Here is a 25,741-nt window from a genome sequence, read left to right on the forward strand (position 1 = left end):
GCGGCAAGTAATTTAACAAAATTTTTCTGCCAATAGTTCGCACCATTTTCCAAGTATATCGTTCTTTTTCGATAAATTCTTTACCGTCTACCATTATTTTCATATTAATCCGAAGCATATTCGTTTTTAATACCTTATCGCGTATATAATAAATTATTTATCAAGCTTATATTATTTGTACCGCAGAGCAGATATCGGTGTATCCAAAAATACATTCGACACAATCATGAATTTATCTACCTTTGATCTAGCGCTTTACTAACTTTTTTCTCACACTATCGCTTAGCAACCTGACTGTAACCAGGACCTCACCCCTGAAACGCTTCCGCTTACAGGATATGACGTCATCTACCCTTCCATTACGAACTGAAAGTAAGCCGATCCTTCGCAGTCAATATTTAAGCTGTATCTACATACGCCACTGGTGTCCGAGAAATCCCAACAATTCTTCACATTTCAGCAACTTACTGTACATTAAAATTTTAAGGAAGAATAATTTCTTATCCAGAAATACTATAGCACGGTGCATGTTTGTTTCGTTTATTTCTGATTATGAATCTTCTCGATTTATATATTAAGAAGCGTTTAATTTATAAAAAGAAACGATTATAATCGACCATTATGCAAAGTAACATGTATGGTCGATAATAGTTGAAGTGGATCTCACTTCTAAGAAAACTCTACATCTTCTCTGGTATTTAGTTTTTAGCACAACGATTCTCTTCACAGCAGCTTCTTTCGTCTCTATTATATTGGGTTGGCAACTATTCCATTACCACCTTTTATCATTATCACCTAATGACAAAATTCGCAATCACTTAGTTGACAACCCAGTACCGCGGAAAGATCGCCGACATACAAACAATGTCGACGATAAAGTTCAAATGTCGACAAGCCGAAAGAGTGGGAAAATTTCAATAGGTCTAACGGCCATCAATACATTTCGGCACCGCAGCAGTTGATATTTAGTTAGAGAGTCAAGAGTCAAAAGTCGTTAATCGAGAATTGTGATATCACGCTACTGCATTAAGTTCGCGTTAAATAATCATCGTTTATCTGTTTAATTCTCTGTAACAAATCAATTTATCAATACATTATCATGTAGAACAGAAACCACTGGAAATCCTAATTTCTAACATTTCTGGTAAAGAAATCCTATAATACATTCATCCACGCGTTTGCTTTCTTTATTCCGAGATATAAAACTTCAACAATAATACAAAATACAAGACCATTACGATTCGATAAATCAATTTCAAAGGTCCACGAAACACACAAAAATTAACACTTTAACGACCAATAGCCTATTAATCGGTTTCTGTCGCCGACGCTCACCAACCGATAGCCTATTAATCGGCTTTTTGTCGTCGACAATCTTTCTCATTATTTGAGCAGTAATTTGTTATTTAGTACTAAGGTATCTTGCTCAGTTGCGTTAGTTGCATTGCTTTGTAAGCTCCCCACAGTTTTATAGCAATTTGAACAACTTACCATTCGTAATGAACGAAAAGAATGGTATTGGAGAGTCTAAACCGAAACAGAGCCGACGGCAGGGAGAATGTGCTGAGCCTGAGCTGTCGGTCGGACGTGCGTATACTGTTGAACAGCTAGCGGTCAGTAAAGTGTTAAGAAGGTGAAGAAGCTCAAATTCCAATGAACAAGGTTACCATCTAATGTCGATTGCCATCTAACAAACCGGGTCGTGAAACTCTCAACACATTATGATATTAAAGGTAAATAAATATCGCAATATTCAAGTGCATCAAAGGGGAACAATAATCGTGAATAACCTCACCTCCGCTAAAAGTATCATTGTTGTCGGACTGCAGCGTAGCACTTGTGTCGGATAAGGGCGACGGTGCTGGCCTTAAATCCGACGGTGGTTCCAATCTCAGTAAATCACTTCCGCCATCTCCACCGCCTCCGTTTCCTTTTCCGACCTGTACAATCGTCACGTTCAGAGGTCCCCGGTTACCTGTCGTAAAACAGAGAAACTGCTATGAGGCTCGGACACCAAAAATACATCGTCTAGATGTTTGCAACGACGGTGCTCGTTGGTACTACTTCCGGCCAATTCGTCGACCAATGTATTGTATGTTTACCAACTAACTTGCAAATTGGAACTTGCATTAATCCATCAAGACGGTTTCATTTGTAGTTTTTTTTCTTCGATCAATTTATATAATCTTTTTTTTTTTACATTTTTTTTATCTTCTACTATATACTACTCTCTAAATACTAAGAAGTATTTAATAAAGCTCTTTGTATTACTTTATAAATTACTTCCTATTACTTTATAAATTTTTATTATATTCTCGACTATGCGTGTGACTTTATAAATGATTATCGTGTAATCCACGGAAGCATAAAACGATGGAGAAATGATGAAAGCTGTATGTATTGTAAGTGTAAGAAGAACTAGGGATATTACAAAATTATTAGAAATATGATCGGTATAAACGAATTTTATCATTATCAAGACAATCACTAACAAGTTTCTTTCTTTCATATATGTATGCGTAATAGTAGAACGAAGCATATATATCTTTTTATTCCATCTAGAATTTCCATCTCAAATAACCCAGCGATAATTAACCAAGAGTAAATTACTCGTTCGATAAATGGGAAAAGAATGCAACTTCGTGTATGCTGAAGTTACATATAGTTTCTCGGGAAATTATTATAGCCAGAGGCCATTTTTTCGATCGATACTGGCGCTGTAGACGCGATAATTAATTACCACGAGCTCAACTAAAAATACAATTACGTTAATGCGGTATGTTACATCTATATGCATGCAACTTTCTATAGAAAATGTTTCATTCTTCCTCTGCGGTACGTGAAGCGCGCACACAATGGTGTACGCGACACCTTAGAAACACGTTCATTGAAACATTCTTGCGTTCGATGAAAACCAACCAGCATGTATAATGTCGAAAATCACCCTTGCATGGCTCTTGCAAGGTCAACATTGAAGATTTGCAAGTCAGAAACACTTGAATTATCAGATGTACGAACATCTAACACTCGAACGATTCGAATTCTCGAACGAGTTGGATAGGCGATTATTCGAACCATTTCATCAGCCGAATAGAAACGTCGAATAGTCCTGCAGAATCATTTAACATTTCGCTAACGTTTTAACGTTCGTATCGTTCGAGTTAATCCATCGTTTAGGAATATCTATTTTCCACTCACTTTCCACCGTGAATCAATCGATCAATACTAATTCGACGAGCAGCCAACCGTGCAAAAATTGCGTATCAATGTGATTAAAGACCTTTTAACCTCGGGAAGAGTAAATTCGCGATACGTCAATGAATATTCAAAGATATCCTACTTTAACTTGAAAATAAATCTGATATTAGATAGCTAGGCTCTGTAATTGAAACACAAAATTAAATCGAGCATGTTTACATCAGTTTGCTTCATCTTTCGCGAATTCTGAGTTTATTAGTAATTGAATTAATTACGAAAAGTAAACGAAGGTGCGTGCGAATAGTTAAACGCTCACGATGTTTCCCACGTGTTATCATTTTCGATAATATAAAAATGGCCAACGCAGATCGATCAAAGTACGAGTAGTCGACGGCTTGGAATTTTTTCCGCGTTATATTTATTCATCAATGTCGGTCAACCGACCAACGTCGTTGACAATGGCAGATTATAATTATTCGAAGGAATACGATTATGAACGAGGAAATAGGCGATGAGTTTCTCGGGAACGTTACTAAGTGGCAATTAACCTTCGTTTTACCGAGCTTCGAGTAAGCTGTGTCAACGTTAAAGCCACTTAACTCTTAATCTATGCCTTCCCTGATTTCCGATTCAATAAATTATCGAAAATATCCGATGTGATAGAGCTTCCGAAAGAAAACAATCAATTCCTCGGAAAGAGCGTCGATGTGTAATATACTCTGAAATATACTTTGTTAAACCTGCTATCCGATGACTTAATGCTATGACCTTTTCTCTGACACAATTAGACATATAATATTTGTGTACGTGTGTGTGTGTATATATATATATATATATATATATATATATATATATATATCTTCCTACAGGTTAAACTTACTAACCAGTGACGTAATACTACGACCTTTCGTTGTTTCACAGTTTTACCAGGTCTCCTCGGGGACTATCCTTGCTAAATGTTGGTAGATAGGAAAGAGAGATATAAGGGAATAGAGACATTATGTTCGGGTAAAGAAGATGTAGTTGTGAACGGCGGCGTATTTCTAAGGGTCATGCAGGACAAGTAGATCAATGCTATTTTTATTTTCTTTTGCGATTTATAACGAGGATTTAATCTGCGTATGGTCAGACGTATTCGTAAAGCTGAGGGAATCGAACTCGCGTAGCTATTCGATACGAAAAATCCGATTGCTTGTAAGACGTTTATGATAAAGATAAAAAATGACAAGTATATGACTTAAAAAGTAGGAATTCTTTTTACAAGACCCAACTATCAAAGCTACACAACCAATACACGGATATTCATTCGAGCCATCGTTACTCGTCGCGTTTTATTTCTCCTTCGAAATAGTTGACCATCGTGCCGAAGATTTCACGATGAATACGAAGAAACATCAAATCCTTATCGCGTCCTATCTATACAATCCGGTAGAACACTACTGACTTCCGAGTATATCGTATACGTAATAAAGGAAGACAATAAAATTTTACTGCTTAAACAGCCCTCGTAAAGCTCGGCTTTTCATAACCGATGACCAAATTCAAAATTATGTCGACTGGTGCACTCGGTGCAGGACCATCCAGATTTTTATGAAAATTTAACGGACGCTGCATAATCTCGGTTAAACGAGGTTCGTCGTTAACGTAACGATTGCCCGATGAATTTTCCATATCTTGTTCACAATATCGATAAAAATTCTACGCTCTCCTAAGTATCGTCCAGTATAAAAATATATGTATATATATACAAAATGTTAAAAGGTATTGTATTTAATACATTTATACGGATTATGTAACTCCATTTGTGTAAACGAAATTTCAGTCGTGCCTGATTAACTGAACTTCAACTGAGCTCCTATTATCTGAACTACTGCCGAGCATCAATCCATTTATACGAATGTCGAACAATAAGATGTAAACAATAAAGGCACGCATTATGCGACACACTCTCGTAATTCATTATTGATTATGTATTTAAAAGGAAAATCAATGTTTCGTTGACTCCTCTCGTACGAACGTGAACTTTCTATTAAACTGAACGAAAAATGATAGATGGTGGGGAGAAATAGGTGGACTTCTATTATGCGAACGACCTAGTTATTTGAAACGACTAGTCCCCCGACAGGTCCATATAAACGAACTCTGCAGTATTTATAAAACATTGATATTATAGGTAAATCTAGCTTGCATGAAAGCTTAATCGAATTAGAAATAATTTTACGAGAAGTTTGTTCTATAAAAAAAAACAAATGTAATTTGAAATCTTGCGATTGGCGCAACCTCCTCTTACGGCTTTTGCAATTAATAGGATCCTTCAAGGATTAAAATTTAAAATCTATCAAGCGGTACAAAAAAACTTCTTCGCGTAAAGTATACGTTTAAAAATTGTGTGAGAAACTAAGAAGGCAAAACAGGTAAAATAGAGATAGTTCTAGGATCAAAGACAGAAACTGTTATTCAAACGGTATAAGAAATTCTTCAATACTGAGTGAACATTTATAAAACATGTGAAAAACGAAGAAAACTTGCAAAGACAAATTTACAGATGGGCTAAAAAAAGTTTTAGGATTAAGAATGAAAATTAGAAAAGAATTACTCTTCACACGGTACAAGAAGTTTTTTCGACTGAGCGTATCTACGTATATTTAACTCATTCACTCATCGTTTGAAATAAATGATGATGTATTTCACTTGCCTTGCTTCACACTTTTCTTGTCCTCGCAACGTTTTATAACAGTGTTAACAATATACAGACAGAATGTATAATCTTTGTTTTTGATACGCCAGTGTCAGATATGAATTGTTGCTTTCCGTTAAAATGGATGTATCATTATTAGATGCTCTTTTTAACATGCCGGTTCTTATCCTTATAATTTTTTAGAATCTTCGACCTCAAAATGTAGTTTCAAAATAGAAAACGAAAAGCAATTTGAAAAACACTATCGCGCTCTGAGTGTGAAATTTGAAACGTGGATCTGTGTGTCGTACCGTGCTTTAAAATATATCACACTCAATTGTATTATTAATTATTATTAATAATATCTTTAAGAAAAATTATAATTTAATTATCAAAAACTTCGTTCCATTGTGCTTGCGTAGAGAATAGCATTATCCGCCACAAATTGCAATGCTGTATCGTTTACGCGTAATTCGCGTCAAACTCTGCCGTACAGAGAAACAGCCTCGCACAAATTTCAACTGTACTTAAGAGATTAAACAAGTGCGCAAAGTGCTTAACGATGTTGAAAGTTAAATGTCGCGAATTATGAAGAAACATTTTAGTTTATTTAATTTTGCGCTAAAATAGCCAAAAAAGTGCACTTTGATTTATTCCATTGATTCAAAATGATACTTAGCGCTAACCTTACCTGACTCGATTTAATGACCGGTTTCAAAATTTCATTGAAAATTGTATATTTATTGTTATTTCTTCTATAAATTCTAACTTTGTAAAATCTAACTTTATGCAATTTCTTATATTATCCGATTAATCAATTTCTCGATTTTTCTTAATATAGGAATCTACATAAAGTTAGATGAACGAAAGAAACAAGTACAGTTTTAAATTAAATTTTGAATCAGGTCATTCAACCTGGTAAAGTTAGCGTTAGACTGCGTAGTTATAAACAAAGAATGTATCTGATAAAAACCATCCCGAGTCATAAAAGATAATAGAAAATTTTTCCAGAAGCGATACAAAGGTGGTACAATACGAAGAAGACAAAAAGCTCATAATTCATTAAAAAGGTGTGAAAAAACGGGGAAACTTTATGCGATGGCAATAGATAAGATAAAGGGAGAAATGTGTTACCTGTTCTGGAGGGTGGAAGCAGCAATCCCTGAACCTCCTCTAGAGGCATCGCCTGTCCGTGATGGTCTCGGTAAGGTCGATGAGGTCGATCCTTCATGCCTCCTAACGAACGCAATGGTGGCGTTCGTCTTTGCCAGTTTCCACGTTGAACAACGATAGTAACGTTTGTTATCGGAGGTAAGGATCGAGGCGAAACTCAGGATCGGGTTCGGGAAACTGTGCGAGTCCTGAAGGACTCCTGGCGATGACGAAGGACGGTGGTAGAGCGTCATCGCCCCGCCGTCGTCCCTAAGACCATGCCCAGCTTACAAAGAATCTCGAGTCGAACAGTTTGCAGTGTGCTACTTCAACAAGTTTAATCTTCTTTCGCTCTGTAACGATAAACAGAGAAAGTTTTGTTAATTATTGGAATTTCGATTGTCAGGAATAAACAGCGCGTAAGAAAAAGAAATCGAGGAAAACTTAAAAAAGAAAGTTTAATTCTTCTCGGTGGAATTCTACACGGATATGGATATGCGTGTGTTTATTAAATTTTTCCATCGAAATATCTGAAGTTGGAGATTCCTTTCATTCGTAAATAATATTTGATGTATTAATGAAAATATAGAATCACGGAAACGAGCATTACAATTTTTTATATTTTATTTTATATTTGTATTATTTAATATTTATAGTATTTATATTATATTTTATATTTGTTTCGACAGTTTTAGAAATTAATTTTAGTCGCCGCAACGTTTCGTGTTCTTCGCGTATAACATGCTATCGATTTAATTGGCCACCTATTGCAATGATGTAATAATTATAATAATTCATTAACCAGGGCTGCACATTTTCTACCATCGATTAATAGCAAATTGTGTATTTAACAAGTATATTTCAGGTAATTTAAATACGTCGGTTTTTTATTTATAAAGTTTCGTAATTAAACATGAAAGAACTATCGAGGAGATTATTTATTCGTTGCGTCTCATCGAGTTGTTAATAATCTAATTCTGAAGTAATCAGAACGTTAATTAACAATCAGCTAGGTCATGCAATCAATTGGCAAGTTGATATTGCACATTTAATAATATTGCGTTCTCTGATAAATTTCGTAATGCCGTTAAATATAATTAATAATTATTATTCGATTAATCGAAGGTACAGAATTTTATAAAATTTGGCAGACGCGCGATAAAATGCAGATGATATTTCATACAATTTGGAATTATTTTATATTATAAAATGAATTTGGTCTTGAAATAATATATTCCATCACTTTATATGATATTATTAAAAATAACAAATTATCGATGGTACTCGTTAAATGCAAGCTGAGTAATGGATCTTATGCCAAAATTTTACGTATCTTACACGTGATTTCGACTGTAATTGCCAAGATTACTATGAGAGGACTACGACCATTTTTTCTACGAAACCAATTTAGGTCACATATTAATTGCTGTTGTGAAAAAGTTGTATCTTGTAGATAGACATAGGTATAATCGTTGAGCTGCTGATTGCACTGTCCTCGAAACTTATCATCAACCTTACAGACCACTTTACAACAATTTTTCAACCCATTTATGTATCACAAACTAACTGGCAATGAATAACTTTTCTCGCAATTCTACATTTTATACTTGTACTTTTATTAAATCTATGATTCTGTACATATATTTTTATGACGTTTCAATCATGCATTTTTTATCGTTACACATTTCTTTCTGTTTGAAAAAATAATACGAGAGGATACTAACAGCTGAATTAAATTACTTGAACTATTCCATATGATATAGTAATCTACAGTGCCACGTCTATCTTTTCATTGTTTTTCGTTACAAGTAACCCGTACGATCAGTTGATGCGATTATAAATACCGAAAGGAAAAGATAAGCTTAATGAAATATCTTTAGATATTATATTGAATATTGAAGATCTTGAAATATCTTTACAACTTGAAAATTATTGGAAATACTGAAAATTGATTTAAAACATATTTCTAGTGAGAAAGAGAAACAACTTTTGATTATCACACCTTTGAACATGAACTACGCGAAGTAGACTGAAAACTAGCAATAAAGCGATCTGCCAATATACAAAATCTCTTGCCTATGCATATGTAGATCGTACCAATAACCAACACCATAAATCATTCAACGATGACAGAGTTCTTTCGTATTGCCAGCAATTTGGTATCAAAACGATACTTCTAAACAGCTTATCATAAATCGTCATTCTCATTGTTGTTTTATCATAGAAACGTACGCCGCGTGAATACAAAATAATTAAACCTTCCACGTTTACAGAATGTTAAAAACCAACTAATGTGCAAAATAAATATTCACATAAAAATATAAATCCAAATTTGATACTTTCACTCCTCGTTAAAAAGATAACCCAGGTGTGCTATCTTTAATTTCTCAATGACGCCTGCGAAGTTTTTCGTCTGTAACGTATAATATCAAAACATTATGAGCTCATAATATACGGTTCATTGAAAATAATTAAAAATATTGTGAGGTTTAGTGTGTAACAAAAAAAATTGTTTTATTTTAAGAACGAGATGATAACACATCTATAATAAGAAAATAATAATCAACATAAATTGTAACTAACAATAATTACTTATCAAACATATATACTTATTTAATAATGGGTACATTCCCCTTTATTTTTTATGACTTCTATTATACGATTTGCTATCGATTTATATAGTTTCTGGATATAATTTTGACTTAACGTATCTCATTTGCGTACAATTACATTTTTTACTTCTTGTACGTATTGATACTGCTTTCCATTCGCATATACGCCGTGAACAAGTTCTGCCCAGCAATTTTCAATAATATTAAGGTCCGGGGAGCGTGCAGGTCGCGGCAAAATAGATATATTATTTTCATTAAAATATGATTAGACCAATCTTGATGTGTGTACAGATGCATTATCTTGTTGAAAGATGTAATCAGGTCCAGAAATGCGTTCTGCATGATTATTTATTTGTTCTTTGATTAAATTTATGTATCAGACACTATTCATTCTCCCATTGTTGAACTTGATACTTGTCTTGCCGAAATAACCGATGCCGGCCCAAACCATCACGCTGCCTCCTTCCATTTGTCGTCGAATGTCTGACATTGTCTCTTTTCTTGTGTCATGAAAATAATAATGGAACCCATCAAAACCATCCACTTGAATCTTTTTCGTCTGAAAATAGTACCCTTCTCCATTACTTTTTCCAATACATTCATTCTTTTGCAAAGCGTAAACGTTCTACTTTGTGTTTCGTTGTTAACGAAGGTTTCTTTCTCAATGTTAGCCTCTTGATATTTTTACAGAATAGTAAAACCCGACAAACACTTGAAACACTGGCACTAAGACTAAATTTTTCCATTATTTGCTTCGTTGTTAACTGCGAGTTGGAAGCTACACGCAAAATTGCTCGCTTATCACGATCGGATAACGAGGACGGCCGACCAGTACTTTTCTTTTTGCCACAATCTTCAACATTTCTCAAGAAATTCTGTATTACTCTACGACTTCTTCTTATTACTTTCGATATTTTTGCTACTGATAACCGTTGCTGTTTTAGTTCAAGAATTTGCTTTTTTTCAGACTCGTTTAATTTTTTTTCACATCCCATACTTACAAATTTATATAATATTCTACTGTAATCTTTACTCGTTGATAGATCGTGAACTACTGAGTAATTTCTAAACATATTAACAGAGTGTGTTATCATTTCGTTCTTAAAATAAAACAATTTTTTTTGTTGCACACTAAACCTCATAATATTTTTCATTATTTTCTGAGCTCATAATGTTTTAATAGTATACGTTACAGACGAAAAACTTTACACGCGTCATTGAGAAATTAAAGATAGCACACCTGAGTTATCTTTTTGACGAGGAGTGTATGAGTATGTAGTAGTCATAGATATCGATTTAGTCGCTACACGCAAACGTTTACAATTTACGGTATATTTTTGTAATCTATTGCACATATATACGTTACAGTAAATGTAACAGTATATGTACAGTAACGTACAGTAAAGTAAATGTATATATATATATATATATACATTATACATATATATATATATATATATATATGTTATATTAAATATATATATATATATAGTTATATTAATATATATATATATATATATATATATGTTATATTAAATATATATATATATATATATATATATTATATATATATATTATATATATATATATATATGTTATATTAAAAATCCAACAGCATCAAAAAACTATACCGAAAAGTGAGAAGAAAACATGAAATCTTTGACTTCGATATAATCTTCGGAAATATAATTTTTATTATTAAAGAGCATTCAATCAATAATTATATTTAATAATAGCGAGAACACGAACGTTTTTGTGACTCGCTCTATATACGTATATAACGCTGAATTGCAACTGACGTGACCGTTCCCATATGTATTTTTGCCTATAGACACGCTTCACGTTCTCATACCCTCGGTCGTCGAAGCGGAGACGCGTAGACCACCGACAGCTGTTTGTTAAGAGTACACATTACGTGCGTGTGAAATAGATCGATAGAAATGCTGTCTCGGTTAGTAGGTCTAGTTCAACTGGAATTATGTAGTGGATCGTACAGTATAGACATGCGAGATCGTTCGTGTCTCTCAGACCGACAGTGACCTTATCGTTGCACGTGATACTTTTTTCCTGTCTGTCCTTCGTCTATCAATTTAGTTGGCGCCCCTTCTTTAAAAAGAGAAGAAGAAGAAGTAGAAGAAGAAGTAAGAAGAAAACTGTAAACACTTTTTCCAACGACAAGGGAACACAACTTGACGTGAGCTCTCCGAGTTTTTTTCCAACTCATTTTTTTTATCACGATGACGACTATCCAACCATTAAAACGCGATTTACCACGATGTCCATGTCGCGCAACTATGCTACTATGCGAATATTTACGTAGCAATGGGAATTGCGAATGTGTATCAAGATTTCGAAATTAGCAGTGCCTGGTGTCCGGAAACTATTAAATTAAAACTTCAGTTTTTCTGTCCTTTATTTGTGAAGGTAGATCCAACATGTACATTTCATTTAAAGTACATTTACGAATTATTAATTCATTTTGAACCTTAGATAGCAAAGAACTTATACGAATATACGTACTACCAATGAATATAGGCAATAAAAATATCGATAATTATCTATGGGGAGTAGGAAAGAATGAGGCTAAACTACGGGTGTAATACTCATAGAAAGAAGCAAAATTTTCGCTGCAACTATTCGGTATAATAAATCTATTATGTTTTCTAACCGCTGTTTCATTCTACTCTTGATATTATGTTCATTCTTCTTCTTCGTATTATGAGATTTTCGATTTCTGTATTAAATTTATATGTCGTTGTTTCATCGTATGCTAAAACAATTTTTGAAATGATAATAATAAAGCAAACATAAGTCAGGTTTGGATTCTGGACTATTTGATTCATCATAAATTTATAAAACTAATATCGCGAAGCCAATATAAAATATATATAATATATAATACTGTATATAAAATATACTATTCGTTTTTCTCATCCGACGTCCTTAATTTTCTTAGAAAATTATTTCTGATGCCGAGTATACTTCTCCGTTCGAAAACATCATTTAGAAGCCACTAAGAATGATTTAATACGAAGCCACCGAGTAACAGTAATTTAATGCATAGTAAACTGTTGTAAACAACTGCAGGCCATTGTATTTTTTGACGAAACCACTTCTTAAGTCATCTGAGATCCTACTTAACGAACAATTCTACGTATAACATGATACATAAATAGTTCACGTGATTCGCGTGTAAAGTGAATTATGTATTTTGATAAAGTACATTACGAAGGCGAATGAAAATGCACGGAGAGCATGCGATCTCTTAAGAAACTCTAAATAACCAGCAGGAAACTGCTTCCAATCGTGCGACAATGACTTTCATCAAATACGTGATACTGTGAAAGAACTACGTTGAAATTGAATTTGAAATATAAAATACCTCCTCAATGAAGAACATTATTTTCAAGCCACTAACGATGATTTATACGGTAATTAAGCATTTTGTAAACACTAGCCTGGTATGAATTTAAAAAAAAAAAGATTAAAATTAAAACTACAGAATAAAAAATGTTAAAATAAAATTTCCCTTCTAAGTAGAACATAAAAATACCGGAATTTATCAAATAAGAACTACGTTAAACAGTACGTTACAAAAAGTAACGTGCCCGACTGCAGTTAGATTCGAATCAGCTATCACTTGAATAATTATGAAGGTTGCTGTATGTCATTAACTGTATCTAAAATAATGAGAATGGGAGGATAACGATCTACTTATGTCCCTCTTGTTACACTGACTCCGAGACAAGCATTCACTTGACTTGCGTACGGGATTCATACCTTCCGTTTTCACAAAGTTCTTTGTTAAGAACTTCTCGCGCAGAGTTCAACAATACAGCGTCAAAGTCACATTTTTTGCAATCAATGTTTGATGGACTTTTAGATTAAAATCACGCTGAACCGTGACGTATCTCGCGCTTCCGTCTTCCTATTACGCGTTTAACGAAATTATGTAATCATATTATCCTTAATTTCGGGAACCTCATAGGACCACGATTTTAAAGGGCTACGAAGTTTTTAATCTTGAAAGTAAACTGAATATATTCTCAGAGGTTCGTCTAATTTTTTACGGCATTTACTTAAATGTTAACTATGCTCGTTATTTGAAGCAAAAAGTAAGGGAAGAGATATTAACTGGAAAAATAGCAGTAGAGGTATTCTGACCCATTAACTAACGGACAAAAATTATTATTTTCACTAACAGGTATAATTATACGGAAATTTATTCCTTCCAACGAGAGGCCAATGTTTTTATGCATTTTATATTATACTTTATATTATATTATATTATACTATATTATATTTTGTAATATTATTTAAACATATTATGCCATATATCTACTTAAGTGGATCGGAAAATATTGGTTTTTTCGTACTGCCAGAATTAAATGTACAGAATATAAAACAAATAACATGTTCATGATATTTATTAAAAACATATTATGCCTACACTTTGAATCGATACAATAATCAATAATTAATAATAAAATCTGTTATGACCACATAGCATCGATCAATACATCGTCAGAAAAATAATGGAGACCTCAAATAGCAAGCGACTTGACATTTAACGAACTCGTGAACTTCGAAATTCTAGGACAATTCACTGACCAACCCATTCTTCCATATAGACTAAAACTACTCGATTAAAATTCGTTCGTTTGAAAAAGGAAAAGGTCAATAAATCTTTCCAATCTGATGAATTATTTTATTAGGTGTAACAATCTCATTATGTGACCAGCGATAATGTAAAGGATATAATTAATTTTAAAGGCTATTTTTATTCAGAAAATACGCGCTTTTAAGCGAAAAAAGGGATATAAAGCTTCTTTCCAACAATCTGTACGCCATAAAAGAATATTGCACCAAAGGTACAGGTGACGCATAAAACTGCTATGTCTAATGAAATTTTCACTGTTTCAGCGCTATAGTTTGCCCTGGTTACATGGAACACCTTGTAGATCATTTAATGGTTCTATTTTTATTCCACTGTAATGGTTTAAAATTTCATTCTAAAATAAATAACCTACGTGGCTAAATCATATTTAAAAAATATAGAATATAAAATGCAGAAATAACGTGTAACCAATGATGGAGATAGCCATTTCGTGTCAGTTATTTAATCGCTCACTGACAACAAGTGATATAAAAGAATATCTAACTATGCGATACATCAAAAGAATAGCTTTTCTTATCGGGGACTTATCTATTATAGGCACATAATAACAAAGGCAATAAAAATTGTGTTGCAAATTATTAAACGAACATACCTCGAGATTCCTGCAAGAACATATACATGATACTAAATATTTATGTGCATGATAATTTTACTACTTTATGAATTGTCGCAAATGTCTTCTATTCCATTATATGTTTATTCTATTACATAATATCATGTATTATAGCTATTAATTTTTTATGAAATTATATTTACTGCTCTATTTCGTCATATATGATTCAGCATTGCACGAAAATATTTTATTCCACGTTTCCGACTTATTTCTTCATACAGAACCGCCGTCTTTAGACTCGTCAATAGAGTGGTACAATTTTAAATGAACGAAACTGAGATGAAAGATATTTTTTCCTTTAGCAATTCAATATGTTTCTTGTATTCGTCTTCTACGGAGGATCATAAACTTCCTAAGCGCACGTTAGACACAAAGATAAACAGGTATGTTTTAACTACTACAACCTCTACAGTTTTACTTCTTCAGGTGATAACGAATTCTGTACATTTGCGTATAACGATACGACAGTTTCTTCAATTTTATCTGCTCGGACGTCAGTGAACAACTTAACTATACGATACAGTAAATTAATTGCTTTTAAATCTCTACCTTTTACTTTAAGTTACTTACTACTCAAATCCCAAAGATTGTCCACAAATTCTTTAATCGATACGATAGAAAATGAAAATTATATAATCTTTGGATAATTGCATGATATTATAACGAGAAAGCGTGCAATGCGATGATTAACAGAGCGCAAAACGTTCGCAATAACGAACGCGCGAAAGGTATTTCATAATCGATGGCACATTAACAAACTAGATATTGTGACATTTCATGGAAATGATCAATACCGTGTGGAGTTGACAAAAATAGAGTCGTTATAGCGTAATTTTAACAGGTATCATCATCTCGATTTACGTAATCGATTTCCATCCTATAACATGTTTAACAACGGAAAATTATAACAGCTATAATAAATTCGACATTCTACAAATTTTCTAACTTGATATACAGATCCTGTAACCTATAAATCCTACGACCTATGAAATCTGTAGCCCATAAAATCCTGATTCTGTTTTAGCTTCGGATTTAATAAATCCTATTTTCCGCAGCTTTTACATTCTACAGATTCTGATGACCTACAAATTTGATAATGTACAGTTTACACAAATCTTATACCTTCGCTTTAACGTCAAATGTTTCACATGTAGCATAATGTATTTGACGTAAGCATACTTTACGAAATTAACGATTTTGCCATAAACTCGAAATGCAAAATTACTTATCAAAGAACAAGAAGACACCACCAACACGATCATAACTGTGTAAATACCTTTCGACCTACATTGCCACCCATTGTTCATTAATACCGTAACGCAATAATCAGATAATTTATATCAGTACGTATCATCGATACGAAACGTTATTACCATGTGTCTAGCATCCATGACAGAACAATTTCAAACGCCACTCAATCAGACCATAATCCCCATAATCTTAACCCTTCGACCGTGATGTGTTCGAAGAGGAAACCATTTGCTACGCGCAGCACGAGATTGTTAGCGAAGTACATTAGGAACATTAAACATCTAGTCATCGCTTCTCCTTTCATCTACAAATCGATTTACCATGCCACGTATAACGCGATTATCTCTTAGCAGCGACTAAAATAAGAAGAAAATGTAGAATAACATTTTTTACATAGACGAGCGATGAATTTTCGAGCTCGACATTCTCAGAAATTAAATCTCCGGATGACAAAGCTTTATCATAGATTTTCTTTTGAATTTTGAATTCAAAATCCAAGTAACTTGGCTAACTTACACGAATTATACATTTACGAAAATTACATATTCCGTTTGCTGTGTGTGTATTCAGTTCGCTAAGGAAAAGGCTCGACCAATATATCTTGAAATCGCTCATTGAAAATTGATGCTTAGGAAACAGAATACGAAACATCGTCGACTGAAAACGTTTCGTGACAAGCTGCCCTTCCCTTGCTTTCCAGTAAATAACTACAGTACCCAAGATTTATGTTGACGTCTATCAATGATCGATGTGGAGTTGTCATGCTAAATGATCCCCTTCCTTCTCTAATCGTATTTTCTATTCAGGTCGCTTCAGATTTTCTTACGGATTGAGCTTCTTTTATCTCCGCCAAGGGATAGAAAGAAATATATTAGTCAGATGTACTTTTTATCGGGTGCATATGGAGAAAGGGGGAAACGAGAGAGAATGCATTGTCGCGGTTTTAAAAGTATCGATTATTAGCTGGTGTTTATTCCGACATGGATGCAGCTTTACAAAACATACCCGATTTCCGTTAATTAAATGGTCAACTATCCGGCAATTATCGAGTGACAAATTAATGACGACTTCTATTAATAGACTTCTATTAATACATTTTTTAATAAAGTAAAGTAATATTAAAAATTATTTTAATATTAAAGTAATATTAAAATATTTTTGTATTAGACGAATTTATCTCGAAAGATTTACTTCTGTAGACTCAAACCGATAAATACTGTCTACGGTTGAAATATAAATTTTTTTTATCACTATCGTGACTAAGTTGCTACTTCTTGGCCGAAGTATGAGATGAAATACTACGTATCACTATTACTACCTGTATTGGTCACTATCCTTAAGCCATCAGCGATAATAACCCAACATTGAGTTCGCGCGATATTTTATTGACGATTTATTTGTCAATCAATTTACGTTACTGAATTCTGTTTTTTAATATTTCAGCACTAAAAGGAAATTCTAAGGATTCGACTAATGTTTTTTACGTCACTGTGTCTTCCATTTGGACTATACAATTTGATAAAATTAAGAGAAACTGAAGTATTTATAAATTATGATTAATGCTTGGCCTTTCGTGGATTAAAGGAACGAAACAATTTTTCAAACTTTAACATATATATGTGTATAAGTGAATCGTTGTTATGTCAGATTAAATATTTTATATCAAAAGTAGAAAGTATTTAACGCTTCATATGTTGTATATGATAATTTATATATTAATTATTAATTATATTGATTAATGTATATTAATTAATATATATAACACATGAAACTTTAAATACTTTTTATTTTTAATAGAAAAATATTTAATCTGACGCAATAACATTAATAAATATAAACATCAATTTTGTATTCGTTCTGGAATTTAAATTATGGACAATTGTAAATAAAATTTCGTGTATACTAGAAAAGTACAATGTAAAAATATGAATGAAACCAAGCACGCGTTCATGTAGGAATAAATATATTCAAACTGCGAATGAATGAAAACATGCAATTATGTAAAACACCTCTAACTCACTATGTAAGATAGTGTTATAAGTCAGTCAGTGAACACTTGCTTTATCTCGAGTAACCATCGCTGCAAGTATATCTCTTAATTCAGAAGCTTGGCGAAGGAAATCCTTGAATTTTGTATGGACACAATTGCTATCGAAGTGTTCTGAACATGTTTGAATTATTCATGGTTCTTATTCATTGTCCTTGCAAATGCTAAGACGGCGTTAAACACGAAGCAAGAAACATGAAGTTTAAAAAACGCGACGACAAAACATTTCTAAAGGCAACAGCAGCGAAATTAAAATTAACGAATCAACTTGCTTCAAAATTATTCTCGTTAATGTCATTATTCGTTACATTACATAATTTCAATTACAGCAGGAAAATTGTACGTTATTTCTGAACCGATATCAAAGAGCAAATACTTTGCATCTTAGAAATCAACGACAAAGCAATTTCATGTAATTTTCCTAATAAAAACGATACCCACGTAAGATAAACGTCGTTAATGATAACAAATGATATACGTATATATGTATGTATTATATGTGTGGTCATTATATTGTGATTCCCGGTCAAGTCTAATTTTATTGTTCAGCAGACACGATGTTTTAGCTGTGTGTAATAACTGGCACGTATAAATCGAGTTAAATAGATGAAAGATGACTATAACCTTGATGACCAACCGACTTTTCGATCGGTCATGTTTATCTGTTCAACGTATCAAAACTGCTAACATTAGCCAGTTCTTGAAACGATATATACTCACCCTGATCCTATAACGAAACTTTTATATTTCAGAAAAATAATTAACATTATTTCGTATAGAATATCTGATATTCGTTCATGGTATTTTCATAGCCTTCCCGTGAAATAAAAAGTAATCAAAATCTCGAGGAAATTGACCTTTTATAATAATTTGTAATTTGACGTTACAGTGGAAAGATTGAAAGTATAAGATATAGGTAGTATAGTATAGTAAAGTATAAGGTATACTCTTCGAGTATTATTAAGAAAATGATACAGATATTATTTAAAGGGAATATTATTTTTCGAATATCGAATATTATAAACCGCGTTCCTTTCGTAGAAATAACATTAATTCATATTTCTTACAGGGAAAATTCCTGCACATCGTACGAGATAGACCAACAGTCTGTTTTGATAAATTCCTTTATGTAATTCGCTGAGAAATCTATTGGCAATATAATTTAGCGTATCGTGCCTCGAAAAGATCTATAAAAGTATACTTTTACATAAACCTACTACCGCGGCGCCGTAAATGATATACTTTTAATGAAATTACTTATCTCACGTCAGCGTGGTTTCGCGAACGAAAGGATATTAGAATCGATTCAGCATCTTGAATTTTGAACACGAAATTGAGAAGACGATCCACAATGGAAGAGGAGGTATAATGGGAACTTTGGTAGGCAAAGCGGTACAAAAGTTACTGACTGCCGGCTAGTGAATTTATAAAAGCTTCTACAACTTCAACTGACATTTCACTGAATCCTGTAGATTATATTTTCAGGAACTGGAGAAACTCCTATCCAAGAAGACGACTCCGATAAAGTCGTCCCATCCTGAATTTCATACTTGCACGCTCTTTCACTCGCTACTCGTTCCGCGAAATAATCTAACATGTAAAATAGAATTTAAGTTTGCCACTTTATGGATGTTATTAAATATTGTTTAGTGAAAATCATCCTTTCTTTTTCTCAGCCTTTGAAGACATTTGATCGAATAATGAATAATTTTACAATTGATTAATTAATTAAATAATAACGTATACTAACATTAAATAATTTTCACTTCCTTCTCAAATGTTCCCCAATCTTTTAGCAATTTTACCTGCAGAAAACAAATCTAACTGCAATCTTCTATTTATCAAAGTTTTGATAAGGTCTTGAAACGAAAGATCAAGTTTAAATATCTATTTTTACCGTAACAAACTACTTTCTATGATGTTGCTCCGTTTACCACAATAAACTGGCATAGTAAAAATTCATTATTTCGGATGACAGTTGGAAGATAAATTTGAAACTGCTAGCTAATCTCGCATATATTTACATATCTTAAAGGAAACAATGAAAAACAAGTTGAACATTAAATATCTGCTAACAAAGTTACTGAACAAAATTTATATATTTTATACAGCGTCTGAAATTCTCTCCTGAAATTTATCGACAGAATCACGCGATCAGCGACCAAACTGTTGTTAGACACGTGTCAAGTTCAGTTTAAGGCTTGACAAAACAAAATACGTGACTTTCCATTTAACGCGTGATTCGAAAATTCGAACCGCGCAGTTTCTAAACGATCTGAAACTGCTTAAACAGTTATCGTTGATAACCAGCCGCAAAACATTTGCATTGAAAACAGTTTGACAGTTTACTCTCGAAATTCATATACATATACGTTATTTGTATTTGCTTCGACGATCAAACGTGATCACGAAATATTTACACCGGTTATTATAAGACACTGTGTATATAACAACTCCACATAACGAGGTACACTACATAATACCATTTTTTATATCTTTTTGTTTACAATTAAGCGCTCGCAGTTCGAGTACCAACTATACAATTTAAATTGTATAATTTCGTGCAATAGAAAAAAAGATTATTATTGCTATCGACAATAACACTCGTTAATTGGAATTATCAACGAACCAATGATTTCAAAAGCGAATAGAAGCAGATACGATTTAACGTCGGACACAAAATAGGATATTTGACCTTGTCAAAAAGCAGACATTTCTCAAGCAGCATCGCTCTTCTGGGAGCAATATGCTATGTAACTGTGCTAAACGATTCGTTTTTCAAACGAAGACAGACGTCAGGGCTTTTATCATAGCCCAGCGGGACTTTCAAGGAAGAGGTATAGATCGAAGAATACCAGCAAACGCGAGTGAAAAGAAGAAAAATTACGTTGCCCTCTGTTCACCTGATTTTCGCAGCGAACGAAAGAATAAAGCCTGATTCACACTAGCGGTCAAACGTACGGTTAAATCACGATCGATCAAAAATCTAAGATTTTTCTCAAGCATTCGCACTAAAAGATCATACACAATCACGTTCAGTCCAAGTCTCCTTCAATTTTTTTTTTTTTTTTTTTTTTTTTGGAAATATTTGATTCCTGAGATTTTGATTCTTTTTGAAATTTTTTCCCTATTTCGATCCAAAGTTTCATTTTGTCAAGTGTGTCACGATATCTTTCGCGACTGAAATCATGGACTGACGTCACGTTACAATTTCGTACAAATTTAATCACGTTCTTCATGTTCGTTTTCGACTGTCGACCGTGGTCTTAATCGTCAGCAAATCGACAAGCCACGGTCAACAGATTTTCATTTGACTTGACCGAATCATCCATAATGAATGCTCTCGTCGGATCACGTGTGAACGATTTTGACCGGCACTTGACTTGACGCGATCTGACCGTACCGTGATCGCTAGTGTGAATCAAGCTTTACTGGACTATTTAAGTTCGAAAAATCGGCAAAGCTCAGAATCATTGCTCTTCGTTAAACGGACGACAAAGCGAGATCATATACCGTCCGATCAAAAGTTAAAAATCTTTATTCATAGGTAAAAATGAGCTTGAACGATTTTGTGATACTGAAATAGAAAATTTAAAGTCAGTACGCAGTTCGAAGGACTCAGAGGAACGCGAAAATGAAATTGAAATTTTGAAAGTTTCTAGTTCAGCACTGGGATAATTGAATGAGCGAAGCACGAAAATGTTAAGGAAAGAAAAATAAGAATTTTACAAGTTAACTGAAGAACATTCCCACCTAGAAGTCAGCCAGAGTAATTTCTTAAAGGACATGAGGAGATCACTATGCAATTCATGGAACATATGGATGTTCAGAAGAATGAAGAATTTTTTAATTAATTGAAGAAGTTGCTCGCTATTTATTATCTAGGAAGGAAGCGAGCAGAAATAATTCGTAATTGCCCTTAAGATCCATACAGTGGACAAGTTTCAGTGAACAGGAAATGTAACGGAAGATCAAATATTGGCGCAATTATGCAAATGACATGAATCTTTTGGCTGACAGTGTAGTTATAACAGTTCTTGGCCGGTTTCGTCGTTTACTTTGCACGTGCTCTTTTCACGTCATAATTTTAATTCATCGCGAGTCTCTCTCCTTTAAAAGTCAGCTTTTATAAGTCACGGTTAATCGCAAGCGTGGGTCTTCTCCTGCATCAAGGAGAATGAACTTCAATATTGAAGTTGAAGTGAAGAATTCTGCAGGAGAAAAGCAAATAACGGGACAAATATTTTAAACAGAAATAAAAATATAAAGAGTTACGTAAAAATCCGTTGTGACATTTAAATTTAGTATAGCGTTCTGATCTTAATTCGTCGTCTCCATAAAACAAGATAAAATCGTCATGAAGATTAACAGTTCCGTTATAAATGTTTCCACATCGAACTTCTATTTCTTTTTTGATTTATTCCCATCCGATATTGATAAAGTACAGCTGTCCACAACTGCAAAATATTCGGGATAAATAAATTGACAGGTAGACAGTATTAGGTCACACGGTCAAAAAGCTTTAATTATTATTCTAATTAAAGAAACAACGAATCTAAACCTGTAAAGTTAATGTTACGATTTAAAGGTTAAAATATCATCGGAATGATTAAAAACCGTAATCTTGCGAGAAATATGAGCTACCCAAAGCCAAAGGGATGCAAATGATACTTTTCTGATATCGAGAAAATCGAGTTTGAAATTCAAATGTGTTACGAATTATCGAATATATGAAAATAACGTTATTGCACTTGCATCTCTTTGGCCCTAAGCGCCATGTATATAAAGTAGAATTATAATACTCCGTGTTGCTAAAAAGTGTACACTATAGATAGGGTACGTCACGCTGTTACCAAAGCAATAATAAAGAGCGTATTTTCTATTTGATACAATAAAATTGAATGTATAAACTTGCTGATATTCTATTTGACCTAGTTTTAGCTTCTAAGCGCTGTGTTAATGACTTCAACGTGTGCAGATTGTACCTACTATTCTACACACCTACTTCACGTTCCTTATCCGTTAGAGACATCCATCTATAGATAAAAGAAGTACGAAGACAGGAGGATAACTAGAAAACGTAAGAGAGAAAATACATTTGGTCTTCGATTACAGCTATATCGTTACAAAATAAGTGTCAATTTCGAAACAATGGAATTTTTGGTGAAACTTAAAATCATCTGAATTAATATATCTTCGTCGTAGCACATAAGCTCGTTTTCGTGAAAACAAATCTAGTATAAACAAAATGTGACATTATATATATTCCTAAAGAAAAATGGCCCGAAAATCACATTTCCGCGTGTTGTACCTCGAAAGCATCAGAACCTCGTTGCTTTCAATAGAACCTTGACAGTAATATCTTAATCAGAGAATCAAATAAATATCCAAAATTGTAAACCTAGAAATTGATCGTAATAATCTTCGAATAATTCTATGTTATTATATAATATTAATAAACGTTATTATATAATATTGTATAATAAAAGAAACTCTTGTGAACGTCGATACGTATTCAGATACTGTCAGGGTAATAATCAGAATATATATGTATATAGGTCAGAATAGTAGTAACAGTTGCATACTACACAGATGTAGAATAGCGAGCATAAATCGATACATAATTAAGCAAATTACCCAGAGGCAATCACTGTGAGTCACATAGGGTGTCATTAAATAATTTAAGGAGGATCGATATTTTTCCAGCATAGAAGAAAATGGCATAAATGTCGGTACTAAATCGTGGTAAAGTCATTCGACGATAACAGGTAGTTGTACTCAGTCAGGTATGCTTTTCTTTACGTTTCATTGTCGCACCATCTTGGAAACTGTATAAAATCGGCAACTTTGGCTAACAAGTCAATCGGATAAAAGCTTTATGTATTAGGATGGAGTATGGTGCGTATTATATCAGGGCAAAATTCATCCTACGATTCTCTGAAAAATCACATATTGTGCAAAATTGTTATTGTTTTATGCGAATAATGATAAGAAGTATAGAAACAGATGTATGACAGTTTAATACCGTTTCTACAGCATTACAATACATCTACGGCATTATTAGTGTCCATCAAAATGTAAAAATATATTACAATATTGTTTGTGAATACGAGATGAAGCATATAAATATTAAATGAATTTTGATGGCTGAAATTTACATGGAAATTAAATCATTCAACGGCTACCGAATAATGTCTTAGGGGTGTAGACCCATTTCTGTTTTAAAATCTCACACCACGAGAGAAAATAACAACACATAATTAACGGCATTTGATTTGCAAATATGAAAAATGCAAATATTTATTAGTATACATATATAAGGTACAAACATAGTAGACTATTTATTAAAAATTTCATTCCAGGATTGTCCGTTCAGTTCTAAGTCCGCATGTGTCCATATGTCTGTCAATTCCTTCATCCTGACAACCAAAACACGATTACTTGGTTTACTGATGGATTTTACAATCTCGCTGTAAAGTGGCAAATCGTTTCATACTGAAAATAAACAAAAACGTTTATTCGAAAATATACTAAAAAAATAAAAATTGTATCCTCAGCAAAGATCTCGCTTTCCCACTAGATTTTCCGCTATCAACAAAATTCGACCAACTGCAAATAGATCGTTGCAACACACGGTAATCAACTACTTCCATGTCGCTTCACGCAAACAAAAATATGTACTCGTTTCACTGTTAGCCCATTCTCCGAAAAATAGGCTCAATTCGCGATGGCGTATTTCGCGGAACAATGAGAACGTGACACGAAAAACAAACTACGTATTATGTACATGCGCGAAATACTCGGTCTATCAATGATGTAAATGTGGTGTCGTCGTGCTTTAACTAGATGAAAGTGAACAGCGAGCAGCAAAATCTAAATGTCAATTATGTACAAGTAATTCTCGATAGAAATAACATTGGGTTCTTTTCCATAGAATCATAAATGATTTGAATGAATGGCTCATTAAATATCGCTAATATATCCATATAATAAGATATTAAGAGAATTAACGTACAGGTGACCAATTAATCAACAAAACGCTATAATTTACATGTAATATAACTTTCGTAATAATTTCAAATTTTTTAATTCTTGTTAATTATAATATTCTTGTTCCATCTTCGGAAAAATTCCTGCCATGCATATAATTATTCGTCGTTTCTATAATGTTACATCATATATAGAAATCAACAAAAATAATTTTCAACGAAATAGAAGATCTTCTGCCGCTTATGGCGTCGAAGTTACGTGTTTATTTTCCACGAATCATTGATGTTTCTCGCTAATCTACGAAAAGGTTGTTTAAATAGAACACTGCGTGCAGAAGATACCATTGATCTTATTACTTCACGCGTATATTAGTTCGTTAATTACATTGCCTGTTTCCGTACTAATAATAAGCATAATGAAATTTCATAAATATCTCGAGCTCACATAAGTTAGCATGTGCTCTGAACTTCGACCCCGTTTATTCACGAAACGCAAACCTTTGGGTTACTCACCCGCGTCAATT

The 25,741-nt window shown here is 33.2% G+C and overlaps 1 protein-coding gene across 2 annotated transcripts in view; it reads right to left on the reverse strand.

Annotated features, from left to right (window-relative positions):
- The window catches only part of LOC117234263 (potassium voltage-gated channel subfamily KQT member 1), a 134,343-nt gene that overhangs the window by 107,058 nt on the left and 1,544 nt on the right, over positions 1-25,741 (reverse strand). For both annotated transcript variants that reach the window (XM_033495296.1, XM_033495297.1), the window contains exons 2-3: positions 7,010-7,380; positions 1,796-1,975 (exon numbers count right to left, since the gene is read on the reverse strand). In XM_033495296.1, the coding sequence (XP_033351187.1) occupies positions 1,796-1,975; positions 7,010-7,106 (277 nt within the window). In that variant the 5' untranslated portion in view covers positions 7,107-7,380. The remainder of the gene's footprint in view (positions 1-1,795; positions 1,976-7,009; positions 7,381-25,741) is intronic.

This window comes from Bombus vosnesenskii, unplaced genomic scaffold (genome assembly GCF_011952255.1).
Source record: "Bombus vosnesenskii isolate JDL3184/JDL3185 unplaced genomic scaffold, Bvos_JDL3184-5_v1.1 scf7180000013304, whole genome shotgun sequence".
Lineage (NCBI taxonomy): Eukaryota > Metazoa > Arthropoda > Insecta > Hymenoptera > Apidae > Bombus > Bombus vosnesenskii.